At 44.9% G+C, this 14,226-nt stretch overlaps 2 protein-coding genes and 1 long non-coding RNA gene across 4 annotated transcripts in view; 1 reads left to right on the plus strand and 2 right to left on the minus strand.

The window, feature by feature from the left end:
* The window catches only part of LOC135898634 (uncharacterized), a 206,154-nt gene that overhangs the window by 93,075 nt on the left and 98,853 nt on the right, over positions 1 to 14,226 (plus strand). The window lies entirely within an intron of this gene.
* Positions 98 to 7,347, minus strand: agt (O-6-alkylguanine-DNA alkyltransferase). Of its 2 annotated transcripts, none has more exons than XM_065427687.2 (4): positions 7,079 to 7,347; positions 5,832 to 5,983; positions 4,293 to 4,450; positions 98 to 1,923 (listed from the first exon to the last, which is right to left on the minus strand). In XM_065427687.2, the coding sequence occupies exons 2-4, from the start codon at positions 5,975 to 5,977 to the stop codon at positions 1,661 to 1,663; spliced, it is 567 nt and encodes a 188-aa protein (XP_065283759.1). In that variant the 5' UTR covers positions 5,978 to 5,983; positions 7,079 to 7,347; the 3' UTR covers positions 98 to 1,660. The 2 variants fall into 2 exon arrangements, with proteins under 2 accessions (XP_065283759.1, XP_065283760.1); XM_065427688.2 differs by lacking the exon at positions 7,079 to 7,347 and adding an exon at positions 6,148 to 6,347.
* LOC135898630 (probable aconitate hydratase, mitochondrial) overlaps positions 10,608 to 14,226 on the minus strand; it is a 33,127-nt gene continuing 29,508 nt past the window's right edge. The window contains exons 18-20 of the mRNA XM_065427682.2: positions 12,381 to 12,513; positions 11,555 to 11,676; positions 10,608 to 11,111 (exon numbers count right to left, since the gene is read on the minus strand). Coding sequence (XP_065283754.1) covers positions 10,980 to 11,111; positions 11,555 to 11,676; positions 12,381 to 12,513 — 387 coding nt within the window. The 3' untranslated portion in view covers positions 10,608 to 10,979. The remainder of the gene's footprint in view (positions 11,112 to 11,554; positions 11,677 to 12,380; positions 12,514 to 14,226) is intronic.

Genomic DNA, 14,226 nt, shown 5'->3' on the forward strand with positions numbered 1-14,226 from the left:
AACCATTTACAAACTTTTGTAATAGAAACTTTGTGAAGAATGTTCACTCTGTTTCACAGTTCAACATCAATAACAGGCAAAGCACAGGCAACATGAATCTCGGAGGTTTGCCGACAGCTTGCAGGCAATATTTTATTGCAGCAACATATCACATGACCAATAGCAATTGTAGACGTCACAAGACGCCTTACAATTGGACAAACCTCTCCATAGCGATGCATTCCTCTATTTGTATTACATAAGCAGCCAAACATCAAATACATAATCAGACAATAGGCAAGGTGTCCACATCAAGGTTGCAGGCTCCAGCAACCAATTGCTCATGCACTCCTTCGTCAATGTTCCTTACAACTCAGTAACAAGCAAACTTGATCTGCAGTTTCTCCTAATATCTCGATCAATACCTTTCAAACTGGTAGCACAAAGCAACAATCCGCTCCATCATCAAAGTTTCACACAGAGCAGTTCACTAGAGGAAGTGCCTTCGCAAAATCTTTCCTTCAAATTCTTACCAAGAAAGTGCAATGCAAGGTGTTACAGTAAAAACGCAGTAAAAATGGTGAAAGGCTATAACGTCGTGTTCCATGCTAGTAGAAACGCTAGTGTTTAGCCATTCAACTCTGTGCTAACTATACGCATGAAGGAAATTATGAGTGCCTTCTTAAAAAAAATCACAATGTTGAGCATCACTGCCAACAAAAGTGCAAGAATATCAACCTTATAATTCACCATTGTTAAATCTGGTGTTTACCAGATTTAACAATGGTAAATGTTCCTGTGTCATAACTGTTTGCATGAAGCTAATTGCAAGTGCTTCAAGGAACTGTTTTACTCTACTTCGATAAGCCAATTTGTCAAAGCGCACAACCCAAAGACATTTCAGACCATGAACAAGCAAAGGAACTTCAAAATGAAATTGGACACCAGCTGCTTTACAAGATTTCAGCACATTTAGTAGTAAGAGACTCTGCTAGTGCCTTCAATTCATTTGGAATGCAGAGCCTGCAGAAGTTGGAACATTCGAGTAAAGGTGCTGACTCACGACTGCTTAGCCATGTGCAGTGTTCTTGCGACATTTAGTGAATTCAAACAACTTTAGCTTTGTTTACAAGCTTGCTGCAACTAGCCGTTGATGTAGACAACCAACTGGCAAGATGAGTTGATCAATTGAAGTCGCTACAAAGTAGCAAAATTGACTACTCTGCAAATGTGACGCCCAATTTCATGGCCACTTACAGGACGCAGAATCTTTCAGCCTTTTTAATATTGTCTTCACTTTACATTGTCAGCATAACCTGCAGAAGTTCTAACTTTAATAGCCAAGAGGCCAGCTCATGACTACTTTTTGGTCATCTAAACAGTATTCTGCATCTGGTAAACTGCAGCCCATTTACAAACTTGGTGCAACTAGCCAGCAATATTGACGGCCAACAGGCTAGGTGACATTGTTAAGTCACTACAAAGAGGCATGACTAAACTGGCCATGTTCATTGCTTACAACTCAAGCTGGCTGTTCTGCAGGAGAGCCTTTTAGGAGAGCCTGTTATGTGACCATGGTGCAAGACTGGCCACTCCTATGGCGAGGGCCAGTTGGTAGCCCACCAACAGCAAGCTTTATCACAGGTCTCGCGCGACTTCTTTGCAATTTCCTCGCAGCAATTTAGTAGCAAATGCCCTCGTGATTAAGGAGCCACTGTTTCACATTGTCTCGCTTCCCTCCGGCGTAATGTCCCAGGGTGCCGTCGTGCCGCACAACACGGTGACACGGCACTAAGAGCTGGAGCGGGTTGTTCCGCATGGCCGAGCCAACGGCCTGGGAAGCCCGGGGGTTATTGCAGAGCCTTGCCAACTCGCCGTAGCTCACCGTCGTCCCTGGACCGACCTTCTCGGACAATGTCTGCCACACCGAGGCCCAAAATGAGCCTGCAAAGACGGCGAAGTGGCATGGGCACATAGTCACCGTAATATTTATTTATTTTCAGGTAACTGCTACGTGTCTGATGAGACCTTAAGCTGGAGTGGATAAACACATTTTAACATAAATACGTTAAATGTCATGAGTCACCGGCCACGCCCTATTTCTTTCTCGTAAAGGAAAGTGAGAGTGCACATTGTATTGGTGTAAAAGGTAAAGAAGTCCATAACCTGAACATGAAGAATTGAAATGTGTGAACAAGAACAGGCATGCTTTTTAAATTCTTGCCACCAGATTGAGATTGCCATGAAATTCAATGCTTTTCAGAATGAACACTGAGAAGCGAATATGAATAAATAAGCGTCGGCCTGCAAGTTGCAGGCAACGTGTGCCTTGAAAAGCTAACTGCAACAAAATTTGGATCGTATAAAAAGCGCACTTTCAGATAGTGTATTCTCAGTGCAAAATATTAAGTGTGAAATACAAATCAGTGCATCACAAACAGCTTGCAAAAATAGCATTTTTCTCACTAAATACTGATAAAAAGCACCACCATTATTGCTCGCAAAACATTATGCAGAACACTGAAAGCCAGCGCAGCTGTTTAGCATGAACTCAAACAGTTGGTGCAGCGCTGAAAATCTAGGAGGCAATGTGCTGGGATTTGCCACGCACATGCTAAACACCGGGTGCATTCATTGTCTGCCAAGACAAGATTTAAGGGCTATTAGGAAAATTTCATGATCATCAGCCCTTCCCAAGATAGATTCAGTAGCAGCGTAATTCTTGAAGTCAACATTTTGCTAGAAAAGGGGATAGCCGACGTCTGCCACGGGCAATGTGTCGGGGATATTGAAGTAGGTGTCAGGCATTCATGTTTACAATGTGAAAACAAACTATTCATCACACCACCTACAAAGAATATTTTGTCCCATTTCATCTACTCTCCGTATTGTGCCGTTTTTGCTTTCTATGATGCTAACCTACAAACTTGCTCACCTCATCATTTTCATTCCCGTTTACACTTTGCGTTCACAGAACCACTATTGCCATTCACTGAAAAAATACTTGAAAGGCGCTTGCAATGTTGCAATGCCCCTTTAACTACAATGAATTTCAACAACCTGAGGTTCCTTGATGCGCACCTGAGTTGAAGTACACGAGTTTCTTTTGCATTTCATCCTTATTGCAATGTGGCTGCTGTGGCCATTCGCACTCAGCATCAGAAAACCGCAACCAAGCCACCACGGCATGTTGTTATCTACATTGAGATCTACATTGAAAACAGAGCCTCCTCCAACTCGTGAAATAATGTCGAGCGTTATGGTCCGACCACACACTCATTAATGAGGACGAGGTGAAGTCCACGTGAGGTTGCTGGAAGTTGAGGTGAAGTGAATAGTGAAGTTGTGAAATTCGATTGGAGGCTGAAGTGAGGTCAGGACTTCCAAGCTCTTGGGTCGCAAGCCTCAGTGTTGTAGCGATACTTCTGTAGCACACGATAGAAAAGAATGACCGGCATATCGACTATGGGACCGATCAGTGAGCACGCATCCAGTGCCTATTTCTGTTCTTTCTTGGCTCCTTGATGTGAGGCAAGATGTGCACTACAGCTCAAAACATTCATATGACTTGTGATGTTCGCCGCACTTTCTAGCAGCGCTCAACTGACGTTTGCAGTAAGAGAAAAGTGCCGTCATTACTCTGCCCTCACACTGTCAATTGCTAGCTGCCTGGTTGGCTCAGTTTGTAGAGCGACTGCTCCAACAACGCACTGGTGATGTGTTTGAACACTGAACCAGGACAAAGCTTTTTCTTTTTCCCTGAAGGACCCATGTGGGTTTCGTATGTACCTTTGTTGTGAAGCTAGTGTTGTGAATCTACCTCCAGTCAGTCGATTATCGTTCGCCACGCTTATTTCTGGTAAGATGAAGCACTGATGTTAACCATCTGCGGGCAACAAAGCAGGCAGCACTCATATGTAACCTTTTCGTTCATGCTGGAGAGTAAAAGCTGACATACTGCTTTAAGTGCAGCAGAATAGACCCATTTCAAATCTTTTTTTTTTTCGTGCAGCTTGGTGCCTAGAATATTACAGCAATATCTATAATTAAAATGGCAGTTAAGAGTTACCACATGCTGCCAGCAGCATGTAAAGCAATTTTATGCACTCTACGTACACAGTGTATGAAAAATTCACACTAGCAACAAACGTATAGGCTAGGCAAACAATATGCAGACCGCCAAGTCTTGGGCATGATGCATTACAAAAAAAAAATCCCTTTCCATTTATGAAACGGGTCTATTACAAGCAGCACATCAACATGTCACCCTGAATAACAAATTAGAAAGCCTCTGACATAGAAGTGCAGCAGACCTCTAGGAAAAACAGTTGGTCCACAGATGGCAGGCAGTGGCCTCTGCTCTTGGCATGGGCTCTTGAAGTAGGCATCAAGCCAAGACAAGCAGCTTAGCACAGGTTGGTACGTGTAGCCATTGTCCTCAAACTCCTGGCTCAGCAACTTCACCTCAATGCTGTCAAAAAAAAAAGAACAATCATTGTTTAGTCAGGTGAAAGTTTGGACTAATAGGCTGGATGTTATTAAACTAACCACAACTAAATGCACGCCTGGACAAAAGAGAGAAATCATGAAAGTAACCACTATGTTTTCATCCCTTCTTTTTTTTTTTGTCTAAGTTCTACCTATGCGCTGTTAGTTCAATCATCTCTGCTAGCAGTTACTGTTGGAAGGCAACCAGCATATAAAAACATCACAGCACTAGATCCACAGTATGGAGACAGTGTGATTCATAAACTATTTGACATGAGAAAGGCCGGAAATTGCCTCCAAAAGGGGCACAATGCTCGTGGGCCTCAACAGTGGAGGAGACGAGGAAAGGCGCAGAAAAGACAAAGGCAACAAGCAATAATGCTGCAGCACCTTATTAATCAATTATATATTTTGTAGTAAGGTTGTGATGCCCTTATGATGATGATGTGATTACTTTGTGCAAGCCTTTTGGACACCCATGCACCAGTCTTGATGGGTGGTCTCGTCAATGTTCAATGCCTGCTACAGAATTTCAAGTCAATGTACACCAACCTGGATGAGTGATTTCGGCTGCAAACATTGCCATACTACAACAGCATCATTTTTACCCACCAAAGAACCTACGATGGGTATCAGTGCAAAAGTTGGAAAGAAATTGGTATGTAGCATGGACTTGCCATCTACTGTCATATGTTGCTCCTCATTTGAAGAAGCAAAACCAAAAATTTATAATGTTGTTAGGGTAGAATGATGAAAGACAAAAGCTGACTTGCGAGTCAATGCTAGCATAAAATCAAACATCAGAATTTCAATATCTGGCAATGAAGGCCACAATCAAGTAATTTTCCATAGTTCACCGATGATCCTAAACTTGTTTGCAATTGTAGTAAAGCAGCCACTCAACTGCGTAAATAATGACAGAGCAACATGAATATTGCCTGAAAAGTTCAAAGAATACAAGATCTTTGACTGCTCTCAAACTAAGCAAATGAGAACACACAACACGAGCATGCTGGTCTTCTTTGTGCTCTGAGTGCTTATTTCAACATGCAGTTGTATGCGTCACTACTTACAACATAGAAACACCGGACAGTGTGAGGGCACAACTTTAAATTACGTGGCATTTTTCTCAGTGACACTATGGTGTACAAGAAAGTGTTCATTCTTGAATAATGTAAAAGTGCATTTGAAGTAATTCAGACCAAACAACAGCCCTAAATTTCTGCACTATCCATGCCCGACCCACACGATTGCAACCGGTTACAGTATGCAATATCCTCATATCTGTTCAACTATGCAATCCTTGTATGCATCCTTCGATGAGAAATGTCAAAGAAACGATGATGACTGGCTAAATGGGGTACCTCGGGTCCGGGGAGAAAAGTGCTTCGTCATCCAGCTGATGCAAGCTGTGCAGACCGTGCGGGCAGCTCTTCACGGCAAGGTGGCCAATGGGGCTGCTTAGGACGTAGTCGTTGGTCGGGCCGTAGGGGCACGACTTTCGCTTCATGACGGTCTAGAATGAGAGAAAAAGACAGACTAAATAAGGGTCCTAAAGCACACTCTGTGTGTCAACCATTTAATAGTTTAGATAAGCCTCTTCACGAGTTTCATCTGCAAAAGGCAATGAAAGCGTATGCAGTCGCACTGCGCTGAGGCGTTTGTGCCGCTTTCACTTACCGCCGTGGAAGATTCGCTCTCGTCGGCTGCTAGCTTCGTTCGGACTCGCGCCGAACACAGCGCTTACGGGACAGTACCTGCCTTCTGCTTAAAATTGGAATTAGCATGAAGGGTACCAGTTTCCTTCGCCGCTCCGTTGGTCGCACAGGAACCTTTCGGTGCAGGGAAAAACAAAGGTTCGCGTAGCAGACAGCCGCGGTTCAGCGTGCGCAGCCGGGCATGGGCCGGGTACAAAATTCGCGGGCACCGCAAGTTTGCCACACTTCGCGGTCGGAACGAGCAAACGACCGAATTTTGATACGCGCAAGAAAAAAAAAGAAACATACTGCAAGACCTTCAGAAACACCTTTGTTGCTTAGTACAGCGAAATAGATCAACATAATTTATCAGAGCTTGCGTCACACGCCAGCTTTGGTGCGTACTCGCTGCCCTCATGCCGACAACACTGGAGAACCGTGGCTCGGACGTCGGACATGCTCGGTTGGGACTAAAGTGCACTTTAGTTGGGACATTTCTTTGAGCGTGGGGTTTGACTTGTCGCCGTCGCGCGCTAAATCGCTAGGCAGTGCTGTATCACGATTTGAGTGCTCTACGAGATCGCTCCGAGAAATTTTTGGCCAAGTGCGGTAAAGCTCCTGTGCAGGGTTTAAAGATTGCGACGTGAGCTGCCTGTACAGCTACGCGTTTCGCAGCAAACTCGAAACAGTGCATGAATTATGCGCGAAATTACAAACATGCCGAATAACTTTATGGCACAGCCAGTGACGTTAAATTAGGCGTTTCAGAATACGTTCCAAATAGGAATTTAAAGCGTGATATGCTTCCCGCGCGCTTGAAAGAGTCGACAATCTCTCCTGCTCAAAAATACAGAGTGAAGGGAGGGGGGTCAAACCAATAGAGTTTCTCACTATATTGGTCAAACCAAACCAACCTGTCAGTCAGCTGCTGCCAAAAGCCCGTAGGTCACGCAGTTCTCCAGGACTGGCACCGCCTGAAAAGTGCACTCGGGTAGTTTCGGTAACGCTCTCGTGTGGTGACAGCGGCCACGAACTCACAAATGCAAGGAAAAACATTCAGAACGAGCTATTCGCGCGAAACCATTGGTTCCAACAAGCACAGCAACAACCTAAACAAGCGGCCATGCAACCGGCAGTGGCACCCACGTGATCAGCTTGGTATCTGGATCGGCTGTGCCCTGCGACTACTAGTAGCGGCCTACTCGCTCACTTCTTATCACGGAGGCCTATAGTGGATCATAGTGCCCTCCATGCGTCTGATATTCTAGCTCACTGTACTTCTGAAACAAGCGATGTCCCAAACACGGTTACCATGACGTCATCGGTCTGCGCTTGACCACCCGCAGTACAACAAAAGCACGGCCTTCAAGATCGGAGTCTGTCACTCGGTTGGAGCCGCCGTTTTGTCCTTCTCGACAGTTATTCAAGCGTTTGACATGACTAAGGCAAAGAGCGTGATGAAAGCAATGAAAGTATTGTCGGTGTCGCTCCAGTCGTTCTCACATCGACGCGGCATAAGTGGATATGTTGTCCTACTTGAGAGATGCGGCATTGAAATTTCACGACCTTGCCCCTAATTATGGGAGGTGGACAGCATAGCCTATGGTGAAAGATAATACATCACCAAATGCCATTTATGCAGGCAGCATGAGCTTACCATACTACTCGGTCACTAATCTTCACCAACATGTCACTATATGTCCTTGAAGTATTCTCAACATTTGCATTTAGGCATTTGGAGGGTGGAATACGGTGGCAGAACAGTTACCAGTCTGCAAAAATTCTGGTGCAGAGTCCAACAAAAGAATGGAAATTAGGTGTCGGTGAAGTACCTAAGAGAGAACTGTGGGCAGTTGAACATCTGGAAGCATCCAGTAAATCCTCCACGTACGCTTTACAGAATACGCACTAATTCATTTATAGATTTCTCGACATGTGACATGTGAAAATGTACAGTGCTCACGAAATGAAATGCGACACGGATCATTTAGTAGAACCCTGCATACGTGCAAAGTACGCGAGAGCACCATGTCATGTGGCAAGGAATTTGGTTACAAAAGCTGACGAGGACTTGGATGTAAGTGTACGCGCTAAAATTAGGTCGATGTGACATGAACTGCAGCCGGTGGAACCGAAAGTATGTGCATTACTTAGCCCTAAATTGATGCGTTTCATTGCGTGAGCACAGTACATTTGTTTGTCTAATTTAACGCCATATGTTAATGGTGCCGCACAAACTATGCCAATTTTTTACATTGTCGTTACCAGGATTGTGACAGTTCATTTACCCATAATGTGAATTCTGATGTGGAGTCTCAGAACAGGAATGAAAATTCTGTTGGTGAAGTCAAACTTGGGCAACAGCACATCAGGAGGTGGGGGGCTACTCCACTGAGATCTCTTTTGCCACTAATGCATCATTAACTGAGGCAGTTTCCTGAAGTGGTTTATTCCAGGTAACTGCATGCACGAAATGGCCCTGTGGAAAACGTCAAAGGGCTATATCAAATGGCTAAAGCCTTGCTCCCACAAATGCAGAAAATGAGGAGCAAGAGATGTCTTTTATTGAAAAGTAGTCGGAGTGTTCCCAAAGGGTGTTAGGCATTCAGCGTTTTTGACGAGCCAGCTCACCCCGTCACATCACAGAGCAAGTACATTCATGGAGCCTCGATATTAATGTTATCTATGATAACCCTTTTAAAATGCCATATGCCTCAAAACCCTCAATATAAGATAGCCTCATATGAACACATGAAATCGTGTTATTATAGGGACCTTATATGATCAAGTGGGATTATTGGACATAATAGTTATGTGAAGAGTTCCTTGATGAAGAATTTCTAATCCCTCCTTCTAGGGCAAAGCTAAGCTTCCCTCTCAATTTAATAAATTATTCACCACCGTCTTCCCAGTCTGGGTTTACCTGTGGTCTCTGATCTGGAAAGAATTTATAAAAGCAGGCCAGGATTCAGGTGCACCCACGTTGTGAAATCACAAATACACACATTTTACCCTTTGCTACAGTAGTACATTCTCATCTGTGGCAAGAATCACCAATGCCTACTGTGCTACTATAAACACAATGGCTATTTTGTGAAGGCGCAGAGAGTGTGATGGTATATCCTGTCAAGAGTGGCAATTTGGGTGTGTTGGTTACACCTTGCCAAGTAATTTTTGTCGCCGACAGACATGCACAAAAAAAGGGGCACACAGGGCACAACGAAGCACTCGTGCACTTCCTGTCCTTCAACCCCCATTTTTTGTCTGTACACGAGTCAGTGCAAAAATTATTTTGCAAGGCACGTCCTGGGCACTCCAGAGAAGCAGTACAAATAGTGGCTTTCAGACAGACTAACATAAGTGTTGAAAGTGCCAGGTGAAGATGAGTGCATTGAACCCTGTTGCACCCAAGTTAACGACACGAGCACATAGTCTCCTACTAAAATGGCTAGGTTTCTTCAACCACCACAGGAATGGCGGGTAGTACTAGCGTGCATTAATTTTTGTATGATTTGGTAAGGCTTTGTTGAGCGAGCAAACTGAGTCTATTATGCAACATCAACTGCATACAGAAGTCTCCACGCTTTCTGTGTATGATTAAAATAAAATGAGCGCTCGCCTAAGGTTGAAAGAACTGAAACAGGAGTATGCATCTTACGGGCATGTCTCACTAGATACGGATGGGGTTTAGGGCAGCGATGGGCTTTTGGGCCTCTAAAGCAGGGTGTGCGGCTGTGTACGTGCTCAGGCGTGCTCACAGCCATGTGCCGCCACGGCCATGACGCGCGCCAGAAATCGTGACACGCACCAACTTACAACCCCCCTCCCCCTCCTCACACACACTTGATTGCGTTACTGTGAGCTCGCTCCCCTTCCCCCTCTTTCCATTTGCTCGTGCGGGAAGGCGCCACTTGTGCAGCCACCATCTTTCTTGTCTCACCCTCGCACACTTTCACTCACACCTAAAGCACAAAGTGCACGGGACGCGATAGGCTCTTATCGCACTTGGACTTGACATGGAACATGATGCGGCTCCACTTCGGCGGTCACTCTAGATGTGCCTCCCGCCATTTGAGCTGCGTTCGCAAGCAGCTGCTTGTAATTGAACTATTTGACCATCTGCGTCTGCGGAAGTTTCCATTTATTGTCGTGACATTTCTTTGCGGTGGAGGCAAAATTTCATTATACTGAAATCACATACGAACACACTTCATTGTACTGAGGTTCTAAATACATGGCGCTCTATGGACAAGAGGTTATGAAAAGTTGAGTAGTTCATTATATTGAGAATTTCGTTATACTGAAGTTTGTTATATGACAGCTTAACTGCATATTACAGTATAAGCATTGTACTTGATGTCATGTTGCATGAGCAAGAAAAAACTTGCAGGGGACATAATGCCACAGTCATCCATGCAATCGGCATCACCAGAAACACACACCTTTGAGGGAGTGCCTTTTTTATTTATTTTGTCTACCTCTACCTACCTCTTCCTAGGTGTGCCCTCATGCACTAGACATTAAAAAAAAACAAATAAACATTGTACGCAGTTCTTCCTCTAACAAGCAAGAAGATGAAGGGGAAATGTCCAGCTGATCACACACACACACATGGCAGTGCGATTCTATGCTGCAGATTCTGCAAGGAAACGATGCTACGTTGAGACGGTGGCAAGGCGAGCGAGACTGGAGAGTCGTGCTGGTGGTGTTGATGGGAAAAGAAACTGTAGACTCCCGCACTTTTTTTTCTTTTTGCCGACTTGGGAAGACTGTGCTTGGCTTCTGTACACGATGTTGCCTTGTGCTGTTGTCGCGCTACTTGACTTCGGCCATGCGGTTGAGTGCACTGCCGGCACGGAACCACTCCAGCTGCGTCGCGTTCATGGTGTGGTTCAACGTGATGGTGTCCTTAGAGCCATCCTTGTGCTTGATCTCACACTTGACGGGCTGTACGTGACAAAGAGAAAGAGGAAAAGACTTTTAAGAAACCGAGTTCCAAGTAATAAATAGTGATCCACAAACCACCGGACGACAAGTGCCGGAGTCAAGCGAAGACTTCCAGACACACAGTCACAAAGTTTTGCTGTAGTACTAAGCAGCATTCCCACGCAGAATGAATTGCCATGTTTGCACCTCCTGTAGACATTGAAGCCAAAATGTTTTTCTAATGCTTTCTATAGAAAACTCTATGCTGTCTATAGCATTGCATTCAAGCTCAGCACACATGGGAATGTAGGAGGGATTCAAGGCTGTCTCCAAAAGCAGTAACTGGCTTGAACAGAATCCTGCCGCTGTAGTATTTAGTATATGTGCACAGCACCAGTACAAGCCGCCATTTCCTCCAAGGTCTACAACCAATGCCACGGTCAAGTGCCGGACTCGGTGCCTACCTTGCCAGGTGCGAGGTCCTTAAGGCCGAGGAGCGAGATCTTGTCATCCGACTTGATCTTGTCGTAGTCGGCAGGATTTTGGAAGGTCAGCGGGAGCAGTCCCTGCTTCTTGAGGTTCGTCTCTGCAAGGAGAAACAACACGATGAGCATGCCCATGCTGGTGGCCTTTCTCGACAGATTGAGACAGACACTGAACCACTTGTTTAAGGGTTGCATCTTACACTGCTTGGCTGTATGCATTAGCTGTATGCAATGTTAAAAAACGCATGCAAAGGATAAACGCTGGGTCACCGTTGGAACTGCCGCGGGTTCCCCACATTACCTGAACAAGAGATTTTGCCAGAGATGAGTCATCCAAGCTAAGCAACAATGACAGCAGTGCAGAAGCAGACCGACTTGATTTTTCCAGAAAGTACTACAATGATGGTGGATTAGATTTACAGGCCGTGTAGACAACAAAGCAGTTATTTATTAAGGTGCTGGTGAGCTTCGTGAGGTAATCATCTGTCAAATAATGTATATTTAGAGCCCCTATAGCAGCTGTCACTGCACTCATTCCAATTTAAAAGCAAGCACAGTGAAGTGTTGCACAAACCATTCTCAGCTTCCCAAGTGGCTCCCTCTACTTGTTTCAAACGTGCAGCGCATATTGTGAAAAGCCCATCCACACATGCGCAATGCATGCACTAAGCAGTTCGCGCAAAATGCTGTGGTTTGCTCGAAACAACTCGAACAACGCGAAAGGTACAACTGAATACCTAGTACCCCAGCTGCAATCCAAATCCTCACAGCCACAGAACACGTCAAGCCCAAAATGAAAACGTACCATGGATACGAGCAAAGCTCTTGACGATGATGGCGTGGCCTCCTAGATGCCTCGGCTCGAGCGCTGCGTGCTCTCTGCTGCTGCCCTCACCGTAGTTCTCGTCGCCCACCACGCACCACTTGATGCCCTCGGCCTGTCAGAAGAGAGAGAAATCGTGCCATGAAACACAAGTGTCAGCAACTTGCTATTATTAACCCTTTATGGACAAGACATACAAATACCCGAAGGAAGTGTTTATTTTTCATTGAAATGTGTAAAATACACTGAGAATAAGGTTATCTGTGAATGAGTGAGCAGCATGAAAGGCGAAGACGCAGAAGTGGCACATAACCACCACACGTAGCGCTAACAACTGTTGTTAGTCATCACTACGTGTGGTTGTTATATGCCTCTTCTGCGTCCTTGTCTTTCACACTGTTCCCCAATTCAAGGTGTTCAACCAACTAGTCAATGTGTCCACTTTATTAAAGGATATTCAACAAAAGAAAGAAGATATATATACTATAGCATAAATTTTTTTAGCAATAGGTGGGCCACACCAGGCAGAACACTTGAAATCAGCTTCACCCACGCCACCTTCACCTTTACATGGAACTTGTGCAAACATTTCTCGTCGCATGTGAAAAAGGTGCACCTTGAATTTGCTCTCTACGTTACCCGTGCAATATGACTGCAGCCAGGGATCTTGCATCAGTCTTTCTCCTCTGATCTTCATTTCAAAAGAAAGCCGAGTCATGCACCTAACTTCTTTCTCGACCTCTGTTCCTGCTCTAATCCAACATATGATGCTTGCTGTCTGTCATTCGGTGTTAGCCTGAAACTGCGTACTCAAAACTGAACCCTTGGTACAAAAAAAGGAGAGGAAAAAAATAACATTTCTGGTACATTGCCTGCAGGCAACTCTTGTCCATAAAAGGTTAAAGGAGCACTGACGTTAGATTTTAAAGCGATAGCGTTCAGGGCCCCGTGTTGCAGAATATCTGGCGTTGGCGTCCAGCGTGGCATCGTTTCGGCAAAAATATTTTCGAACCACCCATGCCCAGGCCCTCCATGTGGCACAAGGAAGTTACTGAAGTGAATTTCTTAAGCTAAAATATGTAGAAAAATCGTAAAGTACAACTTACACACAACCTACAGACATGATAGCGTCGGATGTAATTTGAAAATATGAGAAAACACAATTGCTGAACAGGAAAACTAACAGAAAAGCCCTTTTCCAGCATTTCTGTCATGCATAGACCGGCCATGGCGTCCGCCATTTGCGCATGGATATCTTGGAGGCCACGGAGCGGCATGCCCATTTTCTTGCAATACCTCCAGATGGCACTCGCCTTCACCGCATTGTGGCCCATGCAAGAGGCTGCGTTTCTACCAGAGAGCCCGGCATCGTACAATAGCATTCACCACGAGCATTTCCCGGTAAACATTACGGTTACATATGCTGCAGGTGCCGAGAAACATGGGAAGGAGCCAGGGACCTTTGAATGCTATCGTGTTTCAGAGCTCCAAATTTTTTTCAAGTTGTCTTTCGTTTTTGCTTTTTGGAGTAAATTAAGAGTCTAAACACTGTAAACCCTAGAAAATATAGCGTAAAGCATCAGAGCACCTTAAGTAATTCACTATAACACTTGTTTCTGCAAGCCAGTTTTCGTTTTGGTACCCACCAGGTGGATGCGTCAGCGCGTGATGATACGCTGGCTCGTTTTGTTCCTGCAATCACTGTGGCTACCACATGCGAGCACAGCCACAAGAAACATGCACCGCATTCTGTTCGATTTTTTATGAGCAACGTCTCAATGATCATTACAATGTTTCCCTTGTCTTTAATATCCTCTGCCAGTTTGCA

The sequence above is a fragment of the Dermacentor albipictus genome, chromosome 8 (genome assembly GCF_038994185.2).
Source record: "Dermacentor albipictus isolate Rhodes 1998 colony chromosome 8, USDA_Dalb.pri_finalv2, whole genome shotgun sequence".
In the NCBI taxonomy this organism is placed as follows: domain Eukaryota; kingdom Metazoa; phylum Arthropoda; class Arachnida; order Ixodida; family Ixodidae; genus Dermacentor; species Dermacentor albipictus.

What these genes read in the sequence shown, in the direction of transcription:
- agt (XM_065427687.2), bottom strand. Translation starts at nt 5,977, where the DNA reads ATGAAGCGAAAGTCGTGCCCCTACGGCCCGACCAACGACTACGTCCTA. An exon ending in CTTTTCTCCCCGGACCCGAG is followed by an intron (nt 4,451 to 5,831) that starts GTACCCCATTTA and finishes TTTTTTTGACAG; the next exon opens with CATTGAGGTGAAGTTGCTGA. An exon ending in ACCAACTGTTTTTCCTAGAG is followed by an intron (nt 1,924 to 4,292) that starts GTCTGCTGCACT and finishes CCGTCTTTGCAG; the next exon opens with GCTCATTTTGGGCCTCGGTG.